General features: G+C 38.8%; 4 protein-coding genes across 13 annotated transcripts in view; 2 read left to right on the top strand and 2 right to left on the bottom strand.

The window, feature by feature from the left end:
- The first annotated feature begins 459 nt into the window (after window positions 1-459).
- On the top strand, window positions 460-3,849 carry psmd9 (proteasome 26S subunit, non-ATPase 9). Its single transcript, XM_031309067.2, has 6 exons — window positions 460-652; window positions 762-861; window positions 1,434-1,627; window positions 1,771-1,872; window positions 2,285-2,373; window positions 3,066-3,849. Exons 1-6 carry the CDS (start codon window positions 473-475, stop codon window positions 3,091-3,093), a joined length of 693 nt encoding a protein of 230 aa, XP_031164927.2. The 5' UTR covers window positions 460-472; the 3' UTR covers window positions 3,094-3,849.
- Window positions 3,850-4,219: 370 nt separating this feature from the next.
- Window positions 4,220-8,691, bottom strand: gtf2h3 (general transcription factor IIH, polypeptide 3). Its single transcript, XM_031309066.2, has 13 exons — window positions 8,411-8,691; window positions 8,189-8,268; window positions 7,972-8,078; window positions 6,949-7,091; window positions 6,174-6,236; window positions 5,715-5,744; window positions 5,588-5,616; window positions 5,431-5,505; window positions 5,281-5,334; window positions 4,868-4,936; window positions 4,622-4,757; window positions 4,474-4,510; window positions 4,220-4,355 (listed from the first exon to the last, which is right to left on the bottom strand). The coding sequence occupies exons 1-13, from the start codon at window positions 8,418-8,420 to the stop codon at window positions 4,286-4,288; spliced, it is 903 nt and encodes a 300-aa protein (XP_031164926.1). The 5' UTR covers window positions 8,421-8,691; the 3' UTR covers window positions 4,220-4,285.
- Window positions 8,692-10,724: 2,033 nt separating this feature from the next.
- On the bottom strand, window positions 10,725-13,487 carry LOC116056881 (Rieske domain-containing protein). Of its 6 annotated transcripts, none has more exons than XM_035992647.1 (4): window positions 12,979-13,487; window positions 11,744-11,954; window positions 11,496-11,530; window positions 10,725-11,085 (listed from the first exon to the last, which is right to left on the bottom strand). In XM_035992647.1, the coding sequence occupies exons 1-4, from the start codon at window positions 13,015-13,017 to the stop codon at window positions 10,795-10,797; spliced, it is 576 nt and encodes a 191-aa protein (XP_035848540.1). In that variant the 5' UTR covers window positions 13,018-13,487; the 3' UTR covers window positions 10,725-10,794. The 6 variants fall into 6 exon arrangements, with proteins under 6 accessions (XP_035848540.1, XP_035848550.1, XP_031165153.1 ...); XM_035992657.1 differs by having other exon boundaries at window positions 13,251-13,483; XM_031309293.2 differs by having other exon boundaries at window positions 11,744-11,950; window positions 13,052-13,482.
- A 338-nt stretch (window positions 13,488-13,825) lies between these two features.
- The window catches only part of LOC116056726, a 32,375-nt gene continuing 21,440 nt past the window's right edge, over window positions 13,826-24,760 (top strand). Inside the window, exons 1-15 of one of the 5 annotated variants that reach the window (XR_004895258.1) lie at window positions 13,826-14,203; window positions 15,251-15,355; window positions 15,445-16,260; window positions 16,652-16,814; window positions 17,018-17,115; window positions 17,311-17,526; window positions 17,903-17,990; window positions 18,593-18,714; window positions 18,905-19,010; window positions 19,217-19,288; window positions 19,378-19,487; window positions 19,859-22,083; window positions 22,172-22,676; window positions 22,952-23,045; window positions 23,156-24,422. Coding sequence is in view for 1 of the 5 variants with exons in the window: in XM_031309043.2 (XP_031164903.2) it covers window positions 15,297-15,355; window positions 15,445-16,260; window positions 16,652-16,814; window positions 17,018-17,115; window positions 17,311-17,526; window positions 17,903-17,990; window positions 18,593-18,714; window positions 18,905-19,010; window positions 19,217-19,288; window positions 19,378-19,487; window positions 19,859-22,083; window positions 22,172-22,676; window positions 22,952-23,045; window positions 23,156-23,311 (4,830 nt within the window). In the remaining 4 variants the exon portion in view is untranslated. Of the gene's footprint in view, window positions 14,204-14,444; window positions 15,356-15,444; window positions 16,261-16,651; window positions 16,815-17,017; window positions 17,116-17,310; window positions 17,527-17,902; window positions 17,991-18,592; window positions 18,715-18,904; window positions 19,011-19,216; window positions 19,289-19,377; window positions 19,488-19,858; window positions 22,084-22,171; window positions 22,677-22,951; window positions 23,046-23,155; window positions 24,597-24,760 lie in introns of those variants that run through there. The other 4 variants (XR_004895255.1, XR_004895254.1, XM_031309043.2 and 1 more) reach the window with 4 other exon arrangements.

Below are 24,760 nucleotides of genomic sequence, written 5' to 3'. Positions count from 1 at the left end.
ATAATATATATATATATATATATAATATATATATATATATATATATATATAATATATAATATATATTATATATATATAATATATATTATATATATATATATATCTATATATATAAATATATATATCTATATATTATATAATATATTATATATTATATATATATAATATATTATATATTATATATATATAATATATATATATCTATATATATATAATATATATATATCTATATATTATATAATATATATATATATATATTATATATAATATATATATAATATATTATATATATATAATATATATTATATATTATATATATATTATATATATATAGATATATATATATATATATATATATATATATATAGATATATATTATATATATATATATATATATATATATATATATAGGGAAAAAGCTGGATTTCAATTAATTTCTTTTTTCATCGACCAGTTGGGGGCAGTAAAGCGCATGCACTGCCGTAAACCGGAAGTACCATTCCTCTGGCTGGAGCTACGTGCAACCATGAAGATGACAGGGGAAAATAATGCTGCAAAGTCAGAAATAACAATGGATGATGTCAAAAACCTAATTAAAAGGAAAGATGAAATTGAAGAACAGATAAAGGCTTATTACGATGTTTTGGAAGACGTAAGTTTGTCAGTTAGAAATGCATGCAGCGCAAAGCTAACCCAAGGCTAATACAGACATTAACGCTAATTAATTGTGAATGTAAACGTACCTTTCTTTATGTTGACAGCAATGTGTCGGAGTTGAAGGTCCCTTGGTTGACGCAGAGGGTTTCCCCCGAGCAGATGTTAATTTATACCAGATCAGGACAGCAAGGCACAGTATTTCATGTAAGCAGCAGCGTGTTTGTTGTTTCTAGTGTTTTCTATGATAGCAGGGGACATTAGGTTAACTTTGTCTGTGAGCACAACTTCCAGTAACCCACCTGTTAACACAAGGTCTGTGACGGTCTTGTCTAGTCGGTATTCTGTTAACGCCAAGTAAGAGCCAAGATAGTCTAGATAGTAGACAATGACCCAATTATAATTTCCAAACAACATTCTCATTACATTCCGAGCAGTATAGCGATAAACCTAATGTTTTTTTTTTTTTACCATAACCAGTACTTGATATTTCTCCACATATATGTGACACCGAAATGCAGTAGTTTGGAGTAGTTTAGTTTCAGGTAACTTCTTTATCTAAATTTAAATGTTTGTCAGGACATACTGGCAGAAAAATACATTACATGATGCTAGTTCCACAGCTGGCCACATATTGGCAGTTCATTTAGTTTGGACTGATAACTAACTGAATCACTTTTTTAAAGATGACACCAGCTTATATTCCTAGTATGTCAAACTAGGACTGCGACTAATTGTTATTTTTATTTTCAAAGTAATGCTTTGATCGTGTCTTTCAGGCCTGCAGAATGATCACAAGGCCATCATGGAGGAGATAGAAGAAGCCCTACATAAGCTGCATGCTCGAGAGAAAGCCAAGCGGGGAGGGGATGAGGCAGGAGACCAGGAGGAGGCGATGGAGCAACAGGTCACTCTTCCTCCTCCCTTTGCACGGGTGGATGCTGTGACACAGGGTTCGCCTGCATGTGGAGCTGTGAGTAATGTGAACTATGCTTTTGTATCTGGTAGATGTTTCAGATAAACTATCAGAATTCGTAAAGGTTGAGACTTACAGTAAATGAAACGTAGCTGTTTTTGTTCCTGGGTATTTTAATAATTGGTTGTTTCTTTCCAAAGGGGCTCAGAGTTGGAGATGAAATCATTGAGTTTGGTTCTGTTAACACAGAGAACTTTCAGAACCTCCAGAATATTGCTTCTGTGGTACAACACAGTGAAGGGGTGAGCTACTGACATACTCTACAGCTTCTTTTTTGGTTCAGCAATACAACTTTTTTTTATTGTTTATTATTTGTCACTATAATTATGTTATGGTAATTGTATTGTTTTGCAATGTAGTTTGATGTCTAAATTAACTCCAAAAATATATTAATACTAATCCAGATTTTTCCAAGAATGATTTATGAAATCCCAGAGAGAGGTTTGATTTCCTTTTAATTTAACTTTTTATTAGATTTCTTTGAATTAGATGTTTTCATACCTACAGTATCAGACCTTTTGTTAGAATTAGAAAAAAAAAGTCTTCTGGTAATCACATTACACCCTTTTTTTCTCATTGCCCAACCATAGGTTACATTTTGCTGAATACACCTAATATCTGGAGTCTAAACTGCAATATCATGTCCTCTCACAGAAACCATTACGTGTCTCAGTCATCCGGGATGGCCAGAAAGCTCAGATGAGCCTGACTCCACAGCGATGGTCAGGCAGAGGATTGCTGGGGTGAGTGCTAACTGTACAGACACAATCAGTCATGTATACGTATTGGCACATATTTATCAGTGAAGAGTCAAGTTGATTAGCTAAAATTTAGGAAGAAAGCTGTGAAGTCCACGGGAACAAAGCTGCTGAAAAGCTTCTATCGAGTTGAGCGAATGTTTCTCTTATATTAGTGCATTTTTACTTTATGAAACGGCAGTGAAATTGGTAATACTTTAGTACATCCACCTTAAAGCTTTAGTGCGCAACTATTTTATATTAATGAACGTCCGTTACATTCAAGCCATTGCCAAATGAGTTGATACAAAGCTAATTAAGCCTATCACTTCCACAAAACTCTCTGGATTTCTCATGTTCATGTTTCTCATGTTTACAAAATGATGTAGTCCGATGACATTCGTGCGCAGAAGCGCAAGTGATAATTACCCTTTCTGAAGAGCCCATCACGATTTTTAATCCTCCGTGTCCTCCTTGATTTGACGGATTAAACGCTACTAGCAACTGCATGGAGGAGGGGTGGGGGTGGTGCGGGATCATCGAAAGGCTTGTCATGTGGATGCGTTGTTGTCATGACTTAGATTTCCACATGGGTGCGACAGAAACTACGCACTATAGCTTTAAGGTGCATTATTTATGATTGGCAGGTAGAAAGTGGTTTACATTAGTCACAAGTCTGTCCTTCTTCTCTTCTTCAGATGCAACATTGTTCCAATCCATCGATGATCACCATGACATTGTGCAGTATTTCAATTGTGAAACACCTTCCTCCACCTATGTTATGCCTGGATGGTTTCAAACCGACTTTGTACTGCTGCAGACATTTTCACCTGTTTATTTTCTCAATATTTTAATCCAAACTGGAAGTATTTTCTCTATATAAGGGCAGTCTCCCAAATGGGATATCTGAAAATAAAATTTTACTTATACTTCACATACCGAGTTTACTGAATAAACATTGTTATTTTATACTACTCGGATTAAAATCTTACATGTTCAAACAATTGACTCTTGGCATTAGGAGTTTTAGCTTCTTTCTCTCAGTAGCATGGATTCACTCAGCGAATGTCCTTGCTTTATCTAGTGTGCAAGTGGTATATTTGGTGTAAGAGTGCCACCAGAGATTAATAGGTTAATTAATGATATCCAGGACAAAATCTGAGTGGTTGTTAAAGTATCTTGCAGTGTTTTGACATGAACAGACAATGAAAATGAATGACTGGAGACTTAAAATAATTAATTTGACTACTTTCATCATTAAATGTTTATTTTCAACTCTTGGGGAAAAGATGACCTGTTGCATGTTATGCAAGAGCAACTGGGAATATTGGTTGAAGATGATGAATCATTACCAAAATGTTTATTCCACATGTAATTAAAGATTTTGTATTAAGTGACCTAATAAGATTTTCTTGAAGCTTCTCCATCAGTTTGAAAGCTGAACACAATTTACTGTACTTAAGTAAAATATTTCCACCTTAACACAAGGATTGATTCATGTGTGACAAATATTTCTAAGAACATATAGCTATTTGTTTTATTATATAAAAATGTACATCACAAAAATGCCCAAAGTTTCTTTTTCAAAAGCAGTTACTCCATTTATATGTACAGTAGGCTAAGTGAATGACCTTTACCCAACATCATGAACAACTAAAAGGTGTGTGCCAATTGTTTAGTAATGTGAACATTAGTCAAACTAAACTCAGACTTGTGAACAAATGTCAAATACAAATGTTTAAGTTTGTTTTATATGTTTAATGTTTGCATATATTCTTATTGACTGGAAAACAATTGTTTCTACAAAGAAAAACTGTCAGGTTGGCATGAACCTGAAACTCGTGAAAATTTATAGCAAGCAAAATAGCATAATCTTAATATCAAAAAATGAAACTAACTAGTGTAATCATAGCAATAATCATGTAGGCTGTTTGAGTTTCTTCTTTTTGGGCTTAATCATCTGTGGTAGTTGGATTTTGAAGGCAGTCCTAAAAAGAAAAATATAATGCAGACAAAATGAAGATACATTTCAGATGTTTACCAATAGTGTTCAGAGGAAAAAGGTTATATATACAGTATATATAAAAATATATTTTAAAGACTCACTCGCAAGTTGTGCAGATGGGGCTGAAGTTGCAGAATACTTAAAGAGAAGACAGGAGAAAGCGTCACCGTAAAAACACTGCAGCTTTGGCCAGTAATAGAAAGATTGTGGTCATGCATTTGTTTTTTTTTAACTGGGAATCAGACTTACTTGATAGACAAACCGAGCACACGTAACCAATCTCAATGAGGTTACGATGGCAGAAACATGCAGCTCTGTAGTCCACATGTGCAGGCGGTGGCAGCACCAGCTGTGAACGCTGCTCAGAGTCAGACAGGAACACCCACTGTTCAGAAAACGCCATCATCAACACAAAGCAGCCCTCTACAGAAAGATGAGCTGAATACGACATAGGTGATACTCTCAGAAATGTGGAAATCTGTATTGCACTCTCACCAAAAGGTACTGTGCCAGGGCAACTTTCTGTGGTATCTTGAGGTACAATCCTCCCGTTATATCACAAGCCTACAAGACAAACAACTAAAAAGGTAAAAACCTGGTATATATACTTACACAGGTTAGGACAGCCCAATACAGTCACAACACCACACACCTTATGGTTATAATACTAAAAAATATAAACAAAGTGGTGTGAGAGCAACTTAACATGGATGTTTGTTTTACTTGAATTGTTCTACAAGCTATCAAATATCATTGCATAGTTTTGTATTTTTTAGGGAATTTCCCCAGTGTGGGATTAATAAAGTAACTTATTCTCAGGTTCAGCTTTTGGATGGTACTTGCTATCACGATACAGGTTGTAGTATTAAATTACAGTATTGTCAATGTCCTAAGCCGTAAAGACGTACCTGCTGAAGGAGACCCGACTCTGAGTCCAACACACAGGCATCTATCAGGATGTTCTGTTTTAAAATACAAAACAAATTATTTTGAATAAATATACAAGTTATTCAAGAAGTAAAGAGGACAGAAAACACAAGCAAGATCAATGAATTTACCTGCTTCTGAGCAGCAAAAATTACATTCATGAAGTTCATGTACTGGAGGGCACAGTCCTCCGCTGCTTTTATCACCTGTCCAGTAAAATACAGAGGCTGTGTTCAAGTCACGGAATAAAACAAAAGCACTCATGAAATTAGAGCATTTAGAGCTTACCAATATCCTTGATTTTATCTCCTGTCCAGCTAAAAAACAAAAGACATTAATTAAAACAAGTATTGAAAGGAAAAACAGAACCCATTGAAGAGCATCATTAAGCTTATTAATAAAAACACTGAATTACCTTCCAAATCTTTTGAGACTCTGTGAATATCTGAATATTAAAGGATTAAGGACAGTTAGGAAAACACCTCTGCCTCTCTCTCAGCCACAGTCAACAAAAAGAAAATAATGAAAAACTTTTATGAAATATGGGCCCCCACCTATAAGCTTTTCTTGCTTCCTCGGGGGACACATTCACTCTACCCAACTGATCCTGTACCCCAACTGTATTATTGTAATATCTGAAGTGGTATTGTGAATGAATAAAAAAAAAAAAAAAAACAATCTGCAGACATTTCTCTCAACTTGACCAGCAAAGAGAAAGTCAAAACACCAACATATACACTTGCAGTCATTCATTAATGTGATTTTTTTCTTGTGTTAGTTGCTTTACCTTCTTATTTGATCTTGATTAAAAAAAAAAAGGTCCAAGTCATGTCATACATGATACAACTCTAAATAGTTATTATTGAAAGGATACAGCAGAGAGCTTTGGCAAGGGATCCAGCCAAAAAAGTATCAGTTGAATTTCCCTTCACTTCAGCTGTAATCACACAAAGACACATTGTACATTTTAGGGAGTCACCCACACTGCACAGCATCATTAAACACCTGAAAATAAAGCTTTGACTACAACACACAGACAAAGACAGTTCTCTCTCTCTCTCTCTCTCTCTCTCTCTCTCTCTCTCTCTCTCTCTCTCTCTCGCAAAGGCATCGTCGCTGCATCTAAGGTACGTCACAGGACAATTGTGATTTATTTGACAAACGTTTTTTCCCTCCTATCCCAGAATGATAATAATAACAATACATTTTGATGATTTTTTGATTTGGTGATGTGGTCGCAGGAGCGGGTGAGGAGACGGGCAGCAGAGTTTTGAATATACTGAAGTTTATTTAAGGCTTTTGCAGATTAACCATAGAGGGATTCTGATATGATGTTCAAATGTGAGATTGCTGTTGAAAATGACTCCAAGGTTACGGATGTGCAGGGATGGAGACAGGGTGGAGTTGTTGATGGAGAGACTGAAGTTGAGGGTGTTTTTGGGATTTGGGGCCGATGGTAATCATGTCAGATTTAGATACGCGGCGTAGCCAGAATATACTCCAGCACTGACACAGCGCTGTGGAGATGGGTCTGGCTATGCGAGACTACAAAGACAGTAACCCATCTGTTTTGAGAAAGCATATATACTTAAATCGACTGTATATATTCTATGTTAATTTTACCCACACAAAAACAGACTTGTACTTACCTTTCGACATAACATTCCTGATCTCTTCAGCAATAAGGTTATTGGCGACTGCCAGGAGTTCATATTTTCCATCACCACTGGAGCATGCATCATCCCCACCGCTGTCCCCCGCTCTCCAGCTCTTTTTGGGATATAGGAAGTGACTGAAATAAAGTAAGTTGGTGAGATTGTGCATATAAGCAAAGACAGGAGCAAAACATTACATTCATCAAGACAGTCGGCCCTTCAATACTGGAAACTGACGGTGATGGAAGAAGTAGTCAGATCCTTACTAAGTAAAAGTATCTATACAATGATGTAAAAAATACTCCATTATAAGTAAGTGCTGCTTCTGCATATACATGGCTGTGTTAGTGATATATGATTTGATAGATTTTTTTATTGATCCCAAAATGGGAAATTACTTATGGCAATATATAATCATATATATTTAATTGTTTATACTGATGCATTCATTTGTAAGCAGCATTTTACCGTTGTAGCTGATTAATGGGGAGGTAGTTTTAACCATTTTAAATACTGGACCTTGGGTATCCAGCCTAATGGTCGAGCTTCCTTCAAAGGCTCACAACATAAATCTGGGAGGTCATGAGATGATTAATGGGGAAGAAAAAGACGAAAAGATGAAGTTATGCTAAACAACTGTGTTCATTTTTTTTGTACTTTGGCCTGAATCTTTTCTTTTTTGTGAAATACTGAGAAAAAAAAACCTTTTCCTCAAACTGTTATTTAAATGAAACCATGTGAGAAGTTCAAAGACTGGTGGAACTAACAACTCATGACATCTGAAACGTGACAAGGGCCCACAACTAGACAATGTTTTTTTGTAAGAGGTCATGAGACCACAACAAACCAAAGTAGTGTGTTTTAGCTCTTCATCTGTTTTTATGTAAATTCTTAATCTGAAAACTAACTAGCAACTATAGCTATTCAAATACATGCAGTGGAGTAACATCTACAATATTTCCCTCCCACTCCAGTAAATGTACTTAGTTACTTTTCACCACTGTTCTATAAAGTTACCTGTCTTGACAGTGGCTAGCGATGACAGCCAGCCTGTTAGTCCTGGCCATGGAAATGTGGGCGTTCCCCAAAACCATGACTGCATCCAGACACTTCGACAGGGTGAGCTGCACGAACACAAGAGGACAGTAGGTGTTGTTTAGCCTCAGCCACATTTAGAAACTACAATCTGAGAACTGTTCATAAGTAAGAATAATATCAGACATAGTAGTACTACCTCTGTCTCACGTTGAGCTTGCTGCCCCCACCAAATCGGATTTACATCCACGACGATGACTAGCAGATTGATTTCATCCTCTGAAAAAAAATGTTGGAAATAATTTAACATACTGCAGCTAAATGAAGAAGGTCCTTTCTAAAACGTTGAATGTACAACACATACCAAACTGTGAAATTATCTGTTGTGTTTATTATCTGCATCAGGCTAAGCAAGACATACCTGATGCCATCACGGCAAGATATTTGAGACCAAAAAGTGATAACGTTAACTGTTGTTCTCCTGGAGCTTTATCTTCTGTTAGCTTCCATCTTTGATCCGAAACTTTACACAATATCTACAAACTTTAGAGCGTTTTAAAGTCTGGATATTCGGACAATGTATAGTTTAGTAAAAACTGACATTCATGAAAATACAGTCAGCATCGTTTAGTATCAGCCATACTGAAGCGTATTTGTGCGTCACCAGGCTGCGACCTTCTTCTTCTTCTACTTTTAATATTGGTACAACACAGTTCACTGCTGCCGCCTAGCGTCGTCTGTTTTGATGTGGCCTAACTCCTTACCTTCATACAAAGCCATGGTACTTATATACAGTCTATGCATGGTACACCCCCAGGGGTTTTCACTTTAAGTAGCAATACAACAATGTAAAAATACTAAATTACAAGTAAAAAATCTTCCTGCATTCAAAATCTTTTTACGTCATACGTCAAAAGTTTTGACGTATGATCAGCAAAATCTAGATGTGTAAATGTATTTGTTATGCAGACAAACAACCACTGTGATTGTAATAGTATATATTATTGGATTGTTGATCACTAATACAATAATGTGGAAGTAGCATTCGACTGTTGTAGTTGGTTGAGGTGGAGCTCATTTTGACTATACTGTATACTGTTGGGTAGTTTAATATATAACAATGCTTCATATTTTACAAGCTGATCTAATGTTTTGGTTGTAAAAAGTAATTAGCATCTATAGTTCTTGACAGAGTCATTCCTATGTTCTCAGTGTCCTATTTTCGTGATATAAATTAAAGGTCCTATGACATGCTGTTTTTTGGATGCTTTTATATAGGCCTTAGTGGTCCCCTAATACTGTATCTGAAGTCTCTTTCCCGAAATTCAGCCTTGGTGCAGAATTACAGCCACTAGAGCCAGTCCCACAATGAGCTTTCTTTAGTATGTGTCATTTCTGTGTCTGTAGCTTTAAATGCTATTGAGGAGGAGAGAGGGGGGGCAAGGTGGAGGGTGGGGGTCTGGCCTTAACCAACTGCCACTTTGCTTGTTTGCAAGCCATGACGTCTCTCTCTTTCTCATGGTGGGCCAAATTCTCTGGGCGGGTAAAGCAGAGAAAGGGGAGGTAACCTTCCTCCTTATGAGCTCATAAGGAGCAGATTCCAGATCAGCCCATCTGAGTTTTCATTTTCTCAAAGGCAGAGCAGGATACCCAGGGCTCAGTTTACACCTATCACCATTTCTAGCCACTGGGGGACCATAGGCAGGCTGGGGGAACTCATATTAATGTTAAAAAACCTCATAAAGTGAAATATTCATGCCATGGGACCTTTAACATTGTAAAAGATTGGTAAGGACTATCACAGTTCAAATCACAAACAAATTAAGGGAGATAGACGTTTAAAATGCAGTTTGAATAGTAAAAATCCATTCAGCCACTGTGAAGATATCAATGTCTAAAGAAAAAAGGATCTATCTTGCCCGCAAATTTAAAAGCCTAGGTTTCAAGGAGTATAACATCAGTAGGCTAGAAGTTCTAGGCGAAAATAAAACCCTTTGAAAGGTCTTGATGTTTCCTATTAAGAGGATATTAAGCTGGGGAACATACGACCCTGGCAACAGAGATACACTTCTGATCTTGACTTGTGTTGAATTGTGTTCAGAAGAACTTAGCTGTGTATATATTGACATATGACACAATGACATCATAATAATATACCCCATATCATTTCTCATAACATTGGGAAATAAAAATAATCAGTAATAGTTTTTTCTACCAAAAATAAACCGTATATTTATACAACATTTAATACTTATAAACCACAATATTCTATAGCAATCCCAGTTCAGTGTTAAAAAACAGCAAAACCAGGTGTTACAATGATTACAACAATTACTTTCATACAGTAAATGCCATTTCTACATTATACCTACTGATTTTATCAATGTCTTCAGTAATGCCCTGTTTCCTGATCTTGCAAGCCGTGTCAATCAGAGCAAGAGCAAAGTACTGAACAGTGTATGTAAACAGAACAAAACTCAACATTTCTCTGGATGTCCAATTAAAGCAGAGAAAACCACACTGAAATGATACACATCCTGCAACTGCTGTTTAAATGTAGGCTATTCATCTTACTACAATGATTCATAAATTATTGTCAGATATTTCCCTCTTTGTCCTAGATTGACTCATATAAATTGCACAGGCTTATTGGCTAACACACGTTTTTTGATAACTATTATTATTTGGGCAAACTGATTCAGATTCTCCAAAGAAACACAACAAAACAACCCACATTCTCTTTAAAGCATTTATGTATTTTGGGTTGAATAATCATTCATCTCTAAGAAATCCTTAAATGTCTGGTTATTTCTTGGGCGTGGGTTTTGGCTGTGCCTTGAGTAAGCCAGTCCTATATCTCTCAGTCTGATAGACATCTGACTCGATGGCCTCGTTTGAGTCATTCAGTGTTACGTATACATTCCCGTTGACCTCAGTGACATTGTGAATCCTCTGTCTGACACCCTTGGAGCGCCAGTATTTTCTCAGGGGTTTGGCTGTAGGATCATCCACAGCTTGGTAAAGCCCTTCCCCTTCTGCGAGTGTGATCTTGTACTTGTGCCACGGACACACAATACACAGCCGCCCATTAAGCTCCTGAGCATGAAGGTGATTAGAGAGATAAGACAGTAGCAGCTATAGTGGCAGTTTAACAAGAAAAATATTTTATACATATGAAAGCTTGAACAGGACCTTTACACTGAACTGACAAAAAGAGGTTATTAGTTTATTAGATTAGATTAGATTCAACTTTATTGTCATTGTGCAGTGTACAAGTACAAAGACAGCGAAATGCAGTTTGCATCCAACCAGAAGTGCAAAAGAAAAGTAGAAAAGTGCAATGCGATATTCAAGTATAGACAGGTGGTGCATATTCAGGACAAGAAATATATTGCAGTGTTATAAGAGCAGAATAAATATGGTTATGTAATATGAACAATGTATGAACAACATGTACAACATTCAACAGCTATTTCACAACAATATTCAAAGAATATGCAACTTACCTCAATGTCTCCATATTGTAATGCACCACCTGAATCTGTAAGTGGAAATATGAGTGTCATTATAGGCCTCAGCAGATATAGCCATTGCAGAAAGTAAATTCCACACTTCAACAAATAATAGGATGATAAATGTCAACATCTTTCTAAATGTTTTAACAGGAAAAAAAACTATAGGTGAAGACAGGCCTTATAATTATGGCTTTATGCATTATGTCAACACACACAACAGCCACACACACAGAGCTTACGGTAGCAGCGCATGTCCATTGCATGAAGCTGCCCCTGATGGTACAGGACCAGTATGTCTCTGCAGCCATTCACCATCGTGGTCATGCGTCCGGCCTTGACAATGTCGTCCTTCTTCCCAATGAAGTGGGAGACAGGGGGACGTGAGGAGGAGGGAGGAGAAGAAGAGGAAGTCTGAGAATGCTCCTCCTCAGAAGACATGTTGATCACTTCCTGGTATGAATAAGAATATAGTTTAACAGTCATTTCAGTTTTGAGGACATGATTAATAGCAAAATAGATAGATAATGAATGTTGTTTTATTGCAGACTTATTAGACTTCATTCACTTTAATTCACTAGCAAGTCCCAGTCCTGCCCTTTCCTCCACCTTATTCATTACCACATGATGGGGTTTTATGTTGAATCTACATCAGGAAATTAATCAAGAGAAGGAGCTGATTCTTGTAGGTTTCACATTTACATAAAAACATGCAGTACAGTATTTGTTAATACAATATATAATTAGAATAGTATATGTAGTATATAGAATATATTAAATGTTGCTGCATGGTGTTCCAGATGTTTCAAACATCTGCTTCTTTCATTTCCTCCACTTTTAAATGGGGGAACAGATGATGCTGCGTTAATATTTAAAGAAATAATGAGAGGAGGAAAACACAACACTGGCTGTCTTAGGTTGCACCCAAGGATTTTTGAATGGTGGTAATTAAAAAAATGCATCTCTTAATTTATCAGAAGCAATGCGAGTGAGTGACTGAGATAAAAAAAAAAAGAAGAAAAAAAAAGAAAGAGAGATAGGCCTGGCAATGCAAGACAAGCTGCTGTCAGTGCCACAGAGAGAGAGGGGAAGAAAAGATAGAGACCAAAAAACCTTGCCCATTTTGTAACTAACTAATGAGAATCTGTTTCATGTAGCCACTTGGTCCAGATTAGTCCAGGAATTCAGATTATATGGGGAACACATAATAATCTGTTTTCCTCAGGGATGCACTGGTAACCTAGCCTGGATGCCAGCCGAATTTAGCCCCGCCCACAACATTCGAGGTCGGGAAGTTCTTATATACTGTCTATGGGAAGTTCACATTCTGACTAGAATCTGAGTACTGGTAACCTGCATCCAATCCCCTCTTCCTCTTCCTCCCCAGTCACAATGTTTAAAAAGTAGCACGTAATTCTGCACATACTCACTATAAGGACAATACAGAATGCATAAAATCATCACAGACAGAACACACCCTTAGCCATTCACGAGGAGTAGTAGTTCTTCTTTTCATGTAGTAGTTCCTACAAGTTTTTGAACTGTCCTACCTCTAAATACTGTAGTTAGTTGCCAAGGCAGTCGGGATGGGTCTGGTAGCCTGGCAACTTGCTGATGAATTTGGCTTCATGTTCTGGGCGGGACTTGAGGCTTTATCTCGCTAAATTTACACACAGGAACATCCTAGTATCTGTATAAAACAGACTGGCTATGTTTGTTTGAACATTTATAAAATTATAAAATGCAAACCAAACTTCGTCAGGGTTTCCAGTTCGATGAAGAGCCAATGTTGTGTGTTACGTCCAATGTTGTCCCCAGTGAAACAGGGGCTGAGGAACGACATTCCACGTCCATGTTGTCCTTCCCCTTTATGACTTAAATTAGAACTAAATTGCAGAGGGTGTGCCACTGCCAGGTATACACAAAGTATGCATGTGTGGATTCGCTGTTGAGGTAGTCCTGTATATAGGCCATATGTATACAGTTAGCCTACTGTAAATAATTGCAGATACTTGGACGAGGGTAAATACATCTTAAATACAATTGTAATAATGAATTGAATTAATAATGAATGACGTTTTTTTCTTTGTCATTTTTCAGGGGGCAAACCAAATTGCCAGCGGTGTTGTCTATAACCGCACGCTCACTCTATACAATATATTATTTATATATATTACAAAATAATTCAATAACAATAATAATCCATGTGTTTTATCATTAATTAACCCAGCATTTTACTTCTCAATCAGTAGTTCATTTCTCATCTCTCCATAGGGAAGGCTATGTTGTAAAGCCAGTGGGGCAAATGTCCTAATGGATTAGTCTGAGAAGGCTTTTGTCTTAGCAGGTTTGTTGGTGGGCATTAAGCCCTCTGAGGGATTATCTCTCGTTCATGATGAATTGAGCGTAATTTAACCGGCTGTCCTTTTTGAAGTTCTGCATTAAAATCAGATACAATTTCGTACCCTAATATGGGTATGCCAATCCGGCCTGGACATGAGTTGCGCTCACCCACAGCGGGAAAAGAAATCGCCCGTTTTCGTATCTATGGAGACCTACTTTGTGTACGGAAATAGTGATACTACTCAAGCAGGTAAGCAGGCAACTTTGTGAAAAATTAATGCATTTCGTCAGGTCGGTTTACTCGTTCAGATGTCGTGTCCACCTATTGCCTTGTTGCTAAAAAGTCTGGAGTGATACAGGTACGTTTTCTTTTTATTCTTGCCGTTTGGAGAAACTTACAGCTTTACAGTTAGTCATTTCATACATAAAAATACTTTGCGAAGCACAAGCACCCCATTATAATGTATAATGTGTGATGTTTTCTCTTGATTTGGCAATAATTTAAAAACACAACAACTTTCCTTTATTTTAAGTTGCGTGTTTTTAAAAAATATATATTTTATTTCATTTTTTTGTTTTGTTGGTTTGTTCCAACAACAGACCATCCCTGCAATGGACAAGAGTCAACAGCCACTTCCCCTTTATTTTATGCTCTGTGGATGAGCTGGCCATAAATATAATTTAAACTGCACTGCAGGTTGTCTTCATGTAGCCTAATTCAATTTGCAGTTATAGACACTCAAATCCCAACACATGTTCACTGTAGGGACTATGGCACAGCCTGAAGGAAATATAGCCCTCTAGGAGGGGGATGATTTGAAACATTCTATACTGTTTCATAAACACAGTAATAAACAGCACTCTCACCTTATGCATGCATATGAAGAGGGCCTCACTCATGTGCCATATGGCAGAACTATTGCAGCTGCCAGCCAATCTACTGTAGAAGTCAAAGAAGCAACAGTTGCATGTCTCAGTCTTCTATATTTATCATATTTGCTACGATACAGACATGTGTAAAATGACTGCACTGTGCTGCCCTGGCTCCATCCTGACCAAGTATCAAATTTCAACATCATACCAGTGCCGTGTGCTTTGCTTGACACCACAACTTTGCAGGGTGGTAGTAATGACGCAGTGACCGACTAGACCATTGGCCATCAGTCTCTGACAGGAATCACTGAGGGAGAGAAAACAGCAAGGACACGCTGTCTTGGAAAAAGCAGTGTGACTGCAGTAGGTAGCTTGTGTAATGGCAATTTAAGTTTGTAGTGGTTTTGAATTATTTTCCTGTTTATATTCAGCCTGTTGTCATACAATTACTCTAACTGTACAGTCATTTCTTGCACACCTTTGCTATGTGTGACAAACTGATGGAAAGACTAAAATGTCATCTCCAAGAGTAGGTGGAGTGAAGTAAAAAGTAAAGGGAGAAGAAAGGAAGGGGAGGAAATGTCACTCAGCCTGTATGAGTGTCTGACGACAGTTGGGCTACAGCGTCACTATGCCAGGTAAGCTCACTCACATTACATCCAAACTTACACTTGCCCTGTCCCCTCCTCCTCTGACCATCTGTGTCCCTCTGTTTCCTGTCCTTCAGGTTTACCTCAGTGGGTGTTCATCGTGCAGCACACCTTTCAGCGCTGACCATAGAGGACTATGCCGTCCTGGGAATCCACTCTATGGAGGACAGGACTCGACTCTTCCACCTGGTCCAAATGGTCAAAAGTCTTGACCTTGAATATGAAGATAGTAATGATGATGATTCTAATGGTGGTGATGCTGTAGGCTACACTGTAGCAGACAGTAGCTTTACTTATGATGGTTGTGGAGATCCTGATGAAGATGTATATGATGATGAGGATGAGAAGGGTGCTGCTGTGAGTAAACTAAATGCAACAAGTTTTTCCAAACCATCATGTGTTCGCAGACGGCTTGATTTCAGTTCTGAAACCATTGATCATCATCTGAAGCTATCTTCTCGACCAAAAGGCACTGTTCATGTCTACACAAGTCATAATAGAAAGAATGTGCCAGGCCAGGGCAAAGGATCAGCCATACCTGTGCAGCTTGACACTGAAAGTGTTGTGGTATGTGCCTGCAAAGAAAAGAACAACCACAGGCTGGATGTCTATAGTCATCAATCTGATCATCACACAGAAGCAAACACAATGGGAGGAAATGCCATGTACAACTCTCACATCAGATTATCACCAACATGTGTGTCATTTCACAAACCAAAACCCAGGCCTGCAACAGCAGCATCAGATAGGTTTAGCAGCAAACCAGTTGGGCAGAAAGATAGTAACGGGGCTACTGAACACAAGGCTAAGCCAACGCCTGTTTATGAATCAAAGAGAACAGCTGGCTACAACTACGGACTACCACTGAGTTCCCCTCCTGCTCCAAACAAAAAGTGAGTGTCAGTGGTTTGTATGTGTGTGTGTGTGTGTGTGTGTGTGTGTGTGTGTGTGTGTGTGTGTGTGTGTGTGTAGTGTTTTTTGACTGGTTACTCCCTACTTGCACATGCACATGCAGACAGCTACAGTATGTTACAGTAAATACATTTATTGAACATGAAAGACATTCAGAAAGTAATATAAAGTATCGAAATTGCCACAACACTTGCATTGAGCAAGGTTTCCTGTGCATGCATAATGCTTTTTGTGATTTTGTCTCTTTAAATTATAACGTTTGCATTAAGTTTGCATATGAGCATTGTTTCCTTTGCACATGATCATCCTGATTTCGATTGTGTGTGTGTGTGTGTGTGTGTGTGTGTGTGTGTGTGTGTGTGTGTGTTGCAGGCGACCAGCGGGGCAGCGGATCAGTGTGTGTGTGAGGAAAAGACCTCTGACACGCACAGAGTGCAGGGAAGGAGCGTCAGATGTTGTGACAACTCCGGGTGGAGAGTGTGTGATTGTCCATGAAAACAAAGAGGCTGTGGATCTCACACAGTACATACTACAGGTAGATATTATGTCCAGAGAGGAGACATTGACAAGTTAATGTTTTGAGTACTTTCATGTTTTGTCATGTATCAATACTGTAGGTACAACTAAAGATGGCAGTGTCTCCAAATAAACACACATTATCATCAAACTGTGATGATCATTGATCATTATGCTGTGTGTTTATTTAATGCCTTGCCCCTTGCTCTTTTTTCACTGCAGCACAGGTTCTACTTTGACCAGGTGTTTGGGGAGGATAGCTCCAATGAAGAGGTGTATCGAAGAACAGCATATCCTCTGGTGCAGCACATGCTCAATGGGTAAGTTAGCATTGATGTAGTGGTATTTATGGAGGTGTGTATGTTGTCACCCTACCATCCTTTCTATCCAAATGCCATAAAATCCAAATGAGTCATGGGGCTTGTAGGTACATGCTTGTAGGTAGTTTTGCCTCTGTGTTTCTATGAATCTGTGGTCCCTAACTATCTACATGTTTGTTATGTGTTTGTCCATAGAGGCAAGGCCACCTGCTTTGCATATGGCCAGACAGGTGCAGGAAAGACTCACACCATGTTGGGTTCTCCTGTCAGACCAGGGTTGTATGCACTGGCAGTCCGGGACATTTTTGCTCACCTCTCCTCCACACACATGCGCTCACCCTTACTGGTGTATGTCAGTTTCTTTGAAATCTACTGTGGTCAGCTGTATGACCTGTTGGACCACAGAGAAAGGTGTGTGTGTGTATGTGTGTGTGTATGTGTGTGTGTGTGTGTGTGTGTGTGTGTGTGTGTGTGTGTGTGTGTGTGTGTGTGTGTGTGTGTGCATGCGTGCGTGCGTGTGTGTGTTTTGTTGTGTATAGTTGTGTATAAAGAGCTTAAGAATCTTTGAGTTGGAGTTGCTCTTGAAAAAAAGATAAAAGATGACCAGATAGCAAATGGTAAAAAAAAAACAGATAATTATGAAAGAAAATATTTTTTTGGTAACATCATCATCAAAGTGAACCTCTACCTACTGCCTAATACTTGGACTTGTGATAAACCTTAATTTTCTTATTTCTTGATTTCTTCTCCCTCTTAAGCTATCTCCTTTTCTTTCTTATGCCATTAGGTTGTTTGCCAGGGAAGATGGACAGAAGGTGGTTCACATTGTTGGGCTGCGTGATGTCAGAGTGGAATCAGTCAGCTCACTGTTGGAGGTTTGCCCCTTTCTTTAAAAATTGCCTCATGTCCATGCTGTGTACTAGTCAAGACCTGCATGGTGTTCTGATTAGCACACCGAATTTTACAACCCATTAATATGTTTTCAAAATCAAAGATCTACCATTTAAAAAAGAAAAATATAATTGTTGACTGTTTAAATTATGAGCAATCTTGCTTACCAAATTCACGGAAGACAACTGAAAAATCTCCATTCTTTTAACTTTTATTTGCATTTAAACTTTTTACAATTTTTTTTCCCCATATGACTTTGTACCATGATAGAATTAAACATGTCCTGTAATATCTAGCTTCTTTCTATAAGTCTATTTTTGTTGTCACAAGAAACCTCAATAGTACTTTTAGGTGCTTAAGTATTCAGTGAAATGCAACAGTAAATATCTATCTAGCACATCAGGTCGTGCTTACATCCTTACAGATGCACCAGCAGACTCTTGAGTACCTTGAAATATTACAAACAAACAAAAAATTCTATGATTTCCTGTTTGTAGTGACTACTACAATCTCTTTGAACCTCTTTTGAGATCTCAATTTATCTCTTCCTTGTCTCCCTCCTGCATTCTTTCTTGCCCTTACAAAGGTGATTTCACAGGGTGCAGAGGAGCGCACACAAGGGATGAGTGGAGTGAATTCACTCTCCTCTCGTTCCCATGCCTTGCTTCAGATTCAGCTAAGAGATACAAACCAGCAGATTGCTGGAAGGTGAGTGGCAACATGTGTTTTATTATATTGTAGGCTTATAAGAGTGCACACACTTTTTTCTCTTTCACTTTCTCCTTAAAGCACTACTAGGGTAATAACATAGTATATCAAATAAGGCCAGTAGTATTGGTGTGAAATGGCTGAACTAAGAAAGGTGTGTGTGTGTGTGTGTGTGTGTGTGTGTCTGTAGAATGTGGTTTGTGGACCTGGCAGGAAGTGAGAGGGCATCAGATACCAAAGAACCAGACAGGCAGAGTCGCATGGAGGGAGCTGAGATCAACCAGAGCCTGTTAGCTGTAAGCTACACACACACGCAAGCACACAAACACACACACACACACACACACACACACACACACACACACACACACACACACACACACACACACACACACACGCACAGGCACGCACACTCAGAGATCACACATAAAGTCAAAGACATTTATGAAGGTATGGTGGGATTTGACATATTTTCTCATTTGTAAATTATTTTTTTTCTTAGCTTAAAGAATGTATCCGGTCACTTGATCAAGAGCAGTCGCACACACCTTTCAGACAAAGCAAACTTACCCAGGTACTAAGACTTTTGAAACTTGCTGATTTTCAGTGGTTCTGTTGTGTTAGTGATACAAGTGTGTATAAATATCATTGTTCCCTTTCTAGGTTTTGAAAGACTCATTTGTTGGTGACTCAATGACATGCATGATTGCCAACATTTCACCTGGTCACTTTGCAACTGAACACACACTAAATACACTGAGATACGCCGACCGGTAAGTGTGTGTTTACAATAAGTGTGGAATATGTCATATGGGATATTAGGATAAGGGAATTAAAATATATATATATATATATATATATATATATATATATATATATATATATATATATATATATATATATATATATATATATATATATATATATTAAAGTCCTAATGGTTTTAATTTATCCTACTTCAAATTGTGTCTTGGGGAAACTTAAATAGCATAGTGACTTTAAATACAAAGTTTTCTTTTTTCATCTTGCTCCCAGTGTTGATCCCTTCCAGTCCTTTTTATTCTATTTTAAAGTAGTGTTAGGGACTGTAGAGGCAATGACTAGTGACTGCTATCTGAGAAATTACATCTTGATTTTTTTATAGGGTAAAAGAGTTAAGGGGACAGGGAGGACTAAGAGGAGGAAGAAAGGGCAAGACAATACCCTCCCCCAAACGTAACCTGTCCAACAGCAACAGCAGCAACAACAGCAGCAGGAGCAGCAGCAGCGGCAGAGGCAACAATGTTGGCACCCGAGGGAAAAGTCCCCCTAAAAAGCCAAAGTTAGGAAGACAAAGAGAGGATTTTGGCCCCACCATGCCTTCCACGAGATTGGCCATGGGGGGCGCAATTTTCTGCTCCACACCCAAAAACAGCAGACGGGGAGAGGAAACAAGTGCAAGAGCAAGAAAGGGGATTGGACTTGAACACATTACACCAGTCAGAGGTTTGCTGGGAATGGGTGATAAGAGGGAGAGGAGGGAGAGAGCAAATGGCAGGGAAGGTAGAAGAAGAGAAAGGTATGGAGTAACAGACAGTGTAGGCCACTCAGTTAGTGACCGAAACGCTGTGACAGGGCTGGTCTTGGGACAAACAACAGATGAGCAGCTTCACTTGTGGAAGGTACAGAGGGAATCTGGATTCTACCACAGAGAAAAAGAGAACCAGCAAAGCACTTTAAAAGGGGAAGGAAATGAGGAAAAAAGATGGATAGAACAGAGAAGACAAGTGGAAAGCAGTAGAGTCACATGCAGTGAAGTAGAAAGGCTAAGGGAAAGAGAATTACAAAAGGTTGATGATAGGGATACGGAGAGGGAGAGGCATCTGAGACAGTATCACCAGCAGCTGCAGCAGTTTATGCCCTCATCAGTTTCTTCATCTGTCCATCTCTTCTCACCCTCTACATGTACGTCTTCCTCTAATCAAGCCTCTCTCTCTTCTTCTGTCTCTCCATCTTTCTGTTCTTCTCTCCAACACTCTTCCCTTATGTATCATGGTTTGGAAGAGGTTTTAGATGCGTACCGAGCCAGGGTTGAGGTTAGGACAGATGGTAACAGAGGACAGTCGTCTTTCTTCCACAGTGGAGAGATTTGCTTACAAACTGAAACCTCTCCAAGCTGCAATAAAAATAAGGATGAAGTTGGTTGTGGTGACTCAGATAGCTGTGGTGAAGATTGGAGGGTATCTAGGGAGGGAACAGAGGCAAGATTTGGACAAGACAGGGGTAAACCTGAAAAGAGGTCACTGAAGGCAACAGGAGAAGGACAGGGAAGAGTAAGGAGGGAAGAGTGGAGGCCAGCTGGGATGGAGGAAGGAGAAGACAGGAGGTGGGCTTGGGTGGCAACAACAGAGACAGAGCAGGCAGACAGGATGACAGGTGCAGTGCCAGCTGATGTAGAGGCCTTAGTGTCTTACAACTGTGACTCAGAAGAGAGGAGAGAAGTGGGTAAGGAAGGACTAGATGCCTCAGATGTCCCAGCTGATGGGGTGTGGAGTACTGAGGAGCGAGAAGGAGCTGACAGCTATGGTTTACTGTCCACCCACAGCGCTATTGACAGCAACAGCCTCTTTAACCACCCTCCTGTTGAGTCATCCCATCAACGAGCTGCAGCAGAACGACCCCTCTCCCCGGCCTGTGGACAGAACGCACTCCTAACCCCTAATAAATTCAGTGATCTTTCCCTTAAGTTAAAACATACCAGATGTACTTCAAACATCCTGCCTCTACTATTGCAAAATGCTCAACAGGGAGTGCCATCAAGCAGCTGTAGAGAGAAGCAACCTTGGTTTGCTGCTCATGCCAATAGAACGGAAATGTCAAATGCTCAATCGGCCACACTACCTGTCACTACTCCTATCACAAAGAATGGATGTAAAATACCAGCTGAGCCCCTTAACATATCTAAAAGTCCAGCTTACACTATGATACACAACCATCCAAAGGTCAAAGCCAAAATGTCTGTTTTACCTCAAGAAGAGACTGCAGATTCTCTCAGCTACATCATGGACCCCCTCAGCATCTCCTTGCTTCAAGTGGACCAACAGGTCGCCACAGCCTCGTTCCTCAAAGGGGAACAGAGCAACACCTCACCCTGTCCGCTTGAGAATGAAAGAGCACACGATGACAGAAGGGAAATGGAAAAAGAGTGTCTCACATGTGCGGAGATGGCAGGGAAAGTTTTAGCAGACGAAGACGTAGAATTGCGCCTGTCTCTTTTGGAGCTGCCACAAGCAAACACCCACTGCCCTCCCACCCCTGACACCATAAAAGCTACAAATCACACTGAGCGAAGAAAAGACGTGTGCTGTGCCACATACCATTTTGGAATAGGTAAGTGTGAGTTCTGTGCGTGTTTGTGTGTGTAATAACTAGTGCTTAAGAACTGGTTTGTGATTATTTTTTTTTTAATATTGTCCAGGTATGATGAAGCCTCCTATCGCTGAGGTTATGCTGGTCTCTCTCCAGGACGAAGAGAACAATCAGAAACCCCAAACTACGCCAGCTATTAAAGTCCTGGGCAGCAGAACGCCTGGATCCCCACTTAATCCCTCTGCATGTGCTTCTGTGCAGACTTCTGTCAAGCAGTCCATCTCATCCTCTGTCCATCAGTGTGGGAACACTGGTTCACCCAGCTCACACAAACTAACAACAAATGGTGCCACCCAAATGCCACCAGAATATGCACACAATATGCATAACAAACTTGCTTTTTCCATTTCATCAACACAGTCAGAAAGTGTCTTGGGCCAGTTAAACACATTGCAAAAGCAGTGTCACACAGTACATCTAAACCATTTCAGCAACTCAAACATCTCACTCCAACCAAATGGTCCTATAGAATCAAATACTCAAGAGAGCACCAGCAATCAGCAAATAAGACCCATAATCCATCTGTCTATGCTGAAAGACTTGGATCATAGCCAGTAAGTACCAGTAATGTCACCATTTTGTTTACACAGGCCAGTGCGCATTATAACGGGGCACAGCTAGTATTACTACAACTAATATTGATAATACCTAACTGTGTTTAGGTGATATTGAAATCTAGTTAATGATAATCCTACAGACATACAGAAATCTTACAGACCTCTTTGGTAACAGATTTATAAAATGTGCTGTGTATTTTGAAATCACAACCTAGAGGTTATTAGTTTGAATAAAACATTTCTATCTTTTTTCTAATCCAATCCAATTTAAGATGGTGTATTGTCCAGGCCCATTGGGAGCAGCTTGAAGAGATGGAAGCTTTATGTCGTAAAGAGGGGATGCTTCTGTGCCAACAACCTGATATGGTCAGAATAAATCAAACCACTTTTTTTAGCGCCTTGCTTTATGTAAACTATATTTTAAATTGAATACACACTTTTGTCTTTCCTCACTGTCTGTCTCCCTATCTTAACAGGCATTTAGGGAATATGTCATCAAGCTGGAGGATATCATGGAGAGAAAGGCTCGGTGTGTCCACAGCATGATAGCTCAGCTGCAGCCATATCTTAAGCCCAGTCGTTCTAACCAAGCCCACAACCAAGAAGAAGATAATCACGGTCCAATTACTTGAGCCTATAGCATGGCATTTACGCAAAGCTGTGCTGTTTATGAGTGCACAATATGTTTTTCACTGAAAACACTAAATACAGTATGAGTCAATATTAGTATTTATTTTATTTTATAAATGTTCAAGTGACTTAAGCTTTAAGAGTTCACTGCTCATTGGACAAATATCACTTAATGTGTGTGACATCCAGAGATGTGTTAAACAAGGGTTCTTGTGGGGAAACCTGCCAAGAGATGTCTTTGCATGGAGACAATATATAATATATAATATTATATATATATGAATCAGAAGGGAAAAGTATGTTCATGCATTCTGCAGATGTTTGTGTGTGTGTGTGTGTGTGTGTGTGTGTGTGTGTGTGTGTGTGAAATAGTTTGAGAGTTTGTTTCTTGTGTGTAGGTGTGGGGTTGTTGTTTTTTTTTCTTCCTAGATCCTCAGTTCTGTATAAATGCTGATTCAGATGAATATAGTATATCAAACATGTTTTGGAGCATTTTAGGCCTTTTTTTGTTAGGGCAGCTTAGACATGAAAGGGAAGAGAGAGGGTGACTGACATGCAGGTCCGCAGGTCGGAATTGAACATGCAGCAGCTGCGGCGAGGACTGAGCCTCTGTACACAGGGCGCACACTCTACCAGGTGAGCTAACCAGGCCCCCAATATTATGAAATTCTTACATATTTATTATGTTCATCTTAGGGTGGAGATGTACTACTGTGGAAACTTGGATGACTGGTATTTAAAAATCAAATTATTTTAATAGCTGCTATTATATTATATTTTATTTTTCATTTAACCTAATCCAGCAGGGCTGTACTTTTGAAAACCCAGTCTTGGTCCAAATTTGGGAGTTTCTCCTAGTATCAGACTAAAAGTAATTTCTCAACTTTGGTCTTGCTTGTTCTTTTCTTGGTCTTAAAAAAATAACAATCTTGATTATCATGATCATGAGACATGACCTGAGTATTGGATTTTCAGTTTCCCTGGTTTGAGGTCTTTGGAGGATCTTTGATCTGATTAATTAATTCTTACTTAATGAATGACACTAAACCAAAGATGCAAAACTAATATTTTGCTACCCTACTTCAAACTTGAGCTCATGTTGTAAACTGAGCTGTTTAAGATTAGTTACGAATTTTTTATTTTATTTTTTAAAGCAATGGTGTCTCAGATTTTGTTGTGCATGTTTATTTGGTGTGTTTTTAGTTTTTAGCTAAGTCATTGAGGCTACTTGTTCTTTGAAACAGTTCTAAGAGTTTAAGATTTAATTAAATTTGCTTGATGATCAGATGTTCTGTGTTGTGAAATATTTTTTTCAGGTAGTAGGTGATTTGATGATTATTTTCTGAGTGGGGCAGTGTGCAGATATGTTGTTTTTACCCAAGTCTGTTTGGCTATTCAAATTGCCTTTTATTATGATAAGTATGTATTCCACACAGAGCACAGCTGAGAGT

Source organism: Sander lucioperca, chromosome 2, assembly GCF_008315115.2.
Source record: "Sander lucioperca isolate FBNREF2018 chromosome 2, SLUC_FBN_1.2, whole genome shotgun sequence".
NCBI classification, from domain to species: domain Eukaryota; kingdom Metazoa; phylum Chordata; class Actinopteri; order Perciformes; family Percidae; genus Sander; species Sander lucioperca.
This window is presented reverse-complemented; position numbering and strand designations above follow the sequence as displayed.

Coding starts and splice junctions, on each gene's coding strand:
- psmd9 (XM_031309067.2), top strand. CDS start 473: ATGCACTGCCGTAAACCGGAAGTACCATTCCTCTGGCTGGAGCTACGT. Junction 862..1,433: donor AGCAAGGCACAGTATTTCAT/GTAAGCAGCAGC, acceptor CGTGTCTTTCAG/GCCTGCAGAATGATCACAAG. Junction 2,374..3,065: donor TCAGGCAGAGGATTGCTGGG/GTGAGTGCTAAC, acceptor TCTCTTCTTCAG/ATGCAACATTGTTCCAATCC.
- gtf2h3 (XM_031309066.2), bottom strand. Junction 7,092..7,971: donor GCTAGCCACTGTCAAGACAG/GTAACTTTATAG, acceptor ACTTTATTTCAG/TCACTTCCTATATCCCAAAA. Junction 5,506..5,587: donor AGATAAAATCAAGGATATTG/GTAAGCTCTAAA, acceptor TTTACTGGACAG/GTGATAAAAGCAGCGGAGGA.
- LOC116056881 (XM_035992643.1), bottom strand. CDS start 12,065: ATGAAGTCTAATAAGTCTGCAATAAAACAACATTCATTATCTATCTAT. Junction 11,531..11,743: donor AATGGACATGCGCTGCTACC/GTAAGCTCTGTG, acceptor TTCCACTTACAG/ATTCAGGTGGTGCATTACAA. Junction 11,086..11,495: donor TACAATATGGAGACATTGAG/GTAAGTTGCATA, acceptor CTTCATGCTCAG/GAGCTTAATGGGCGGCTGTG.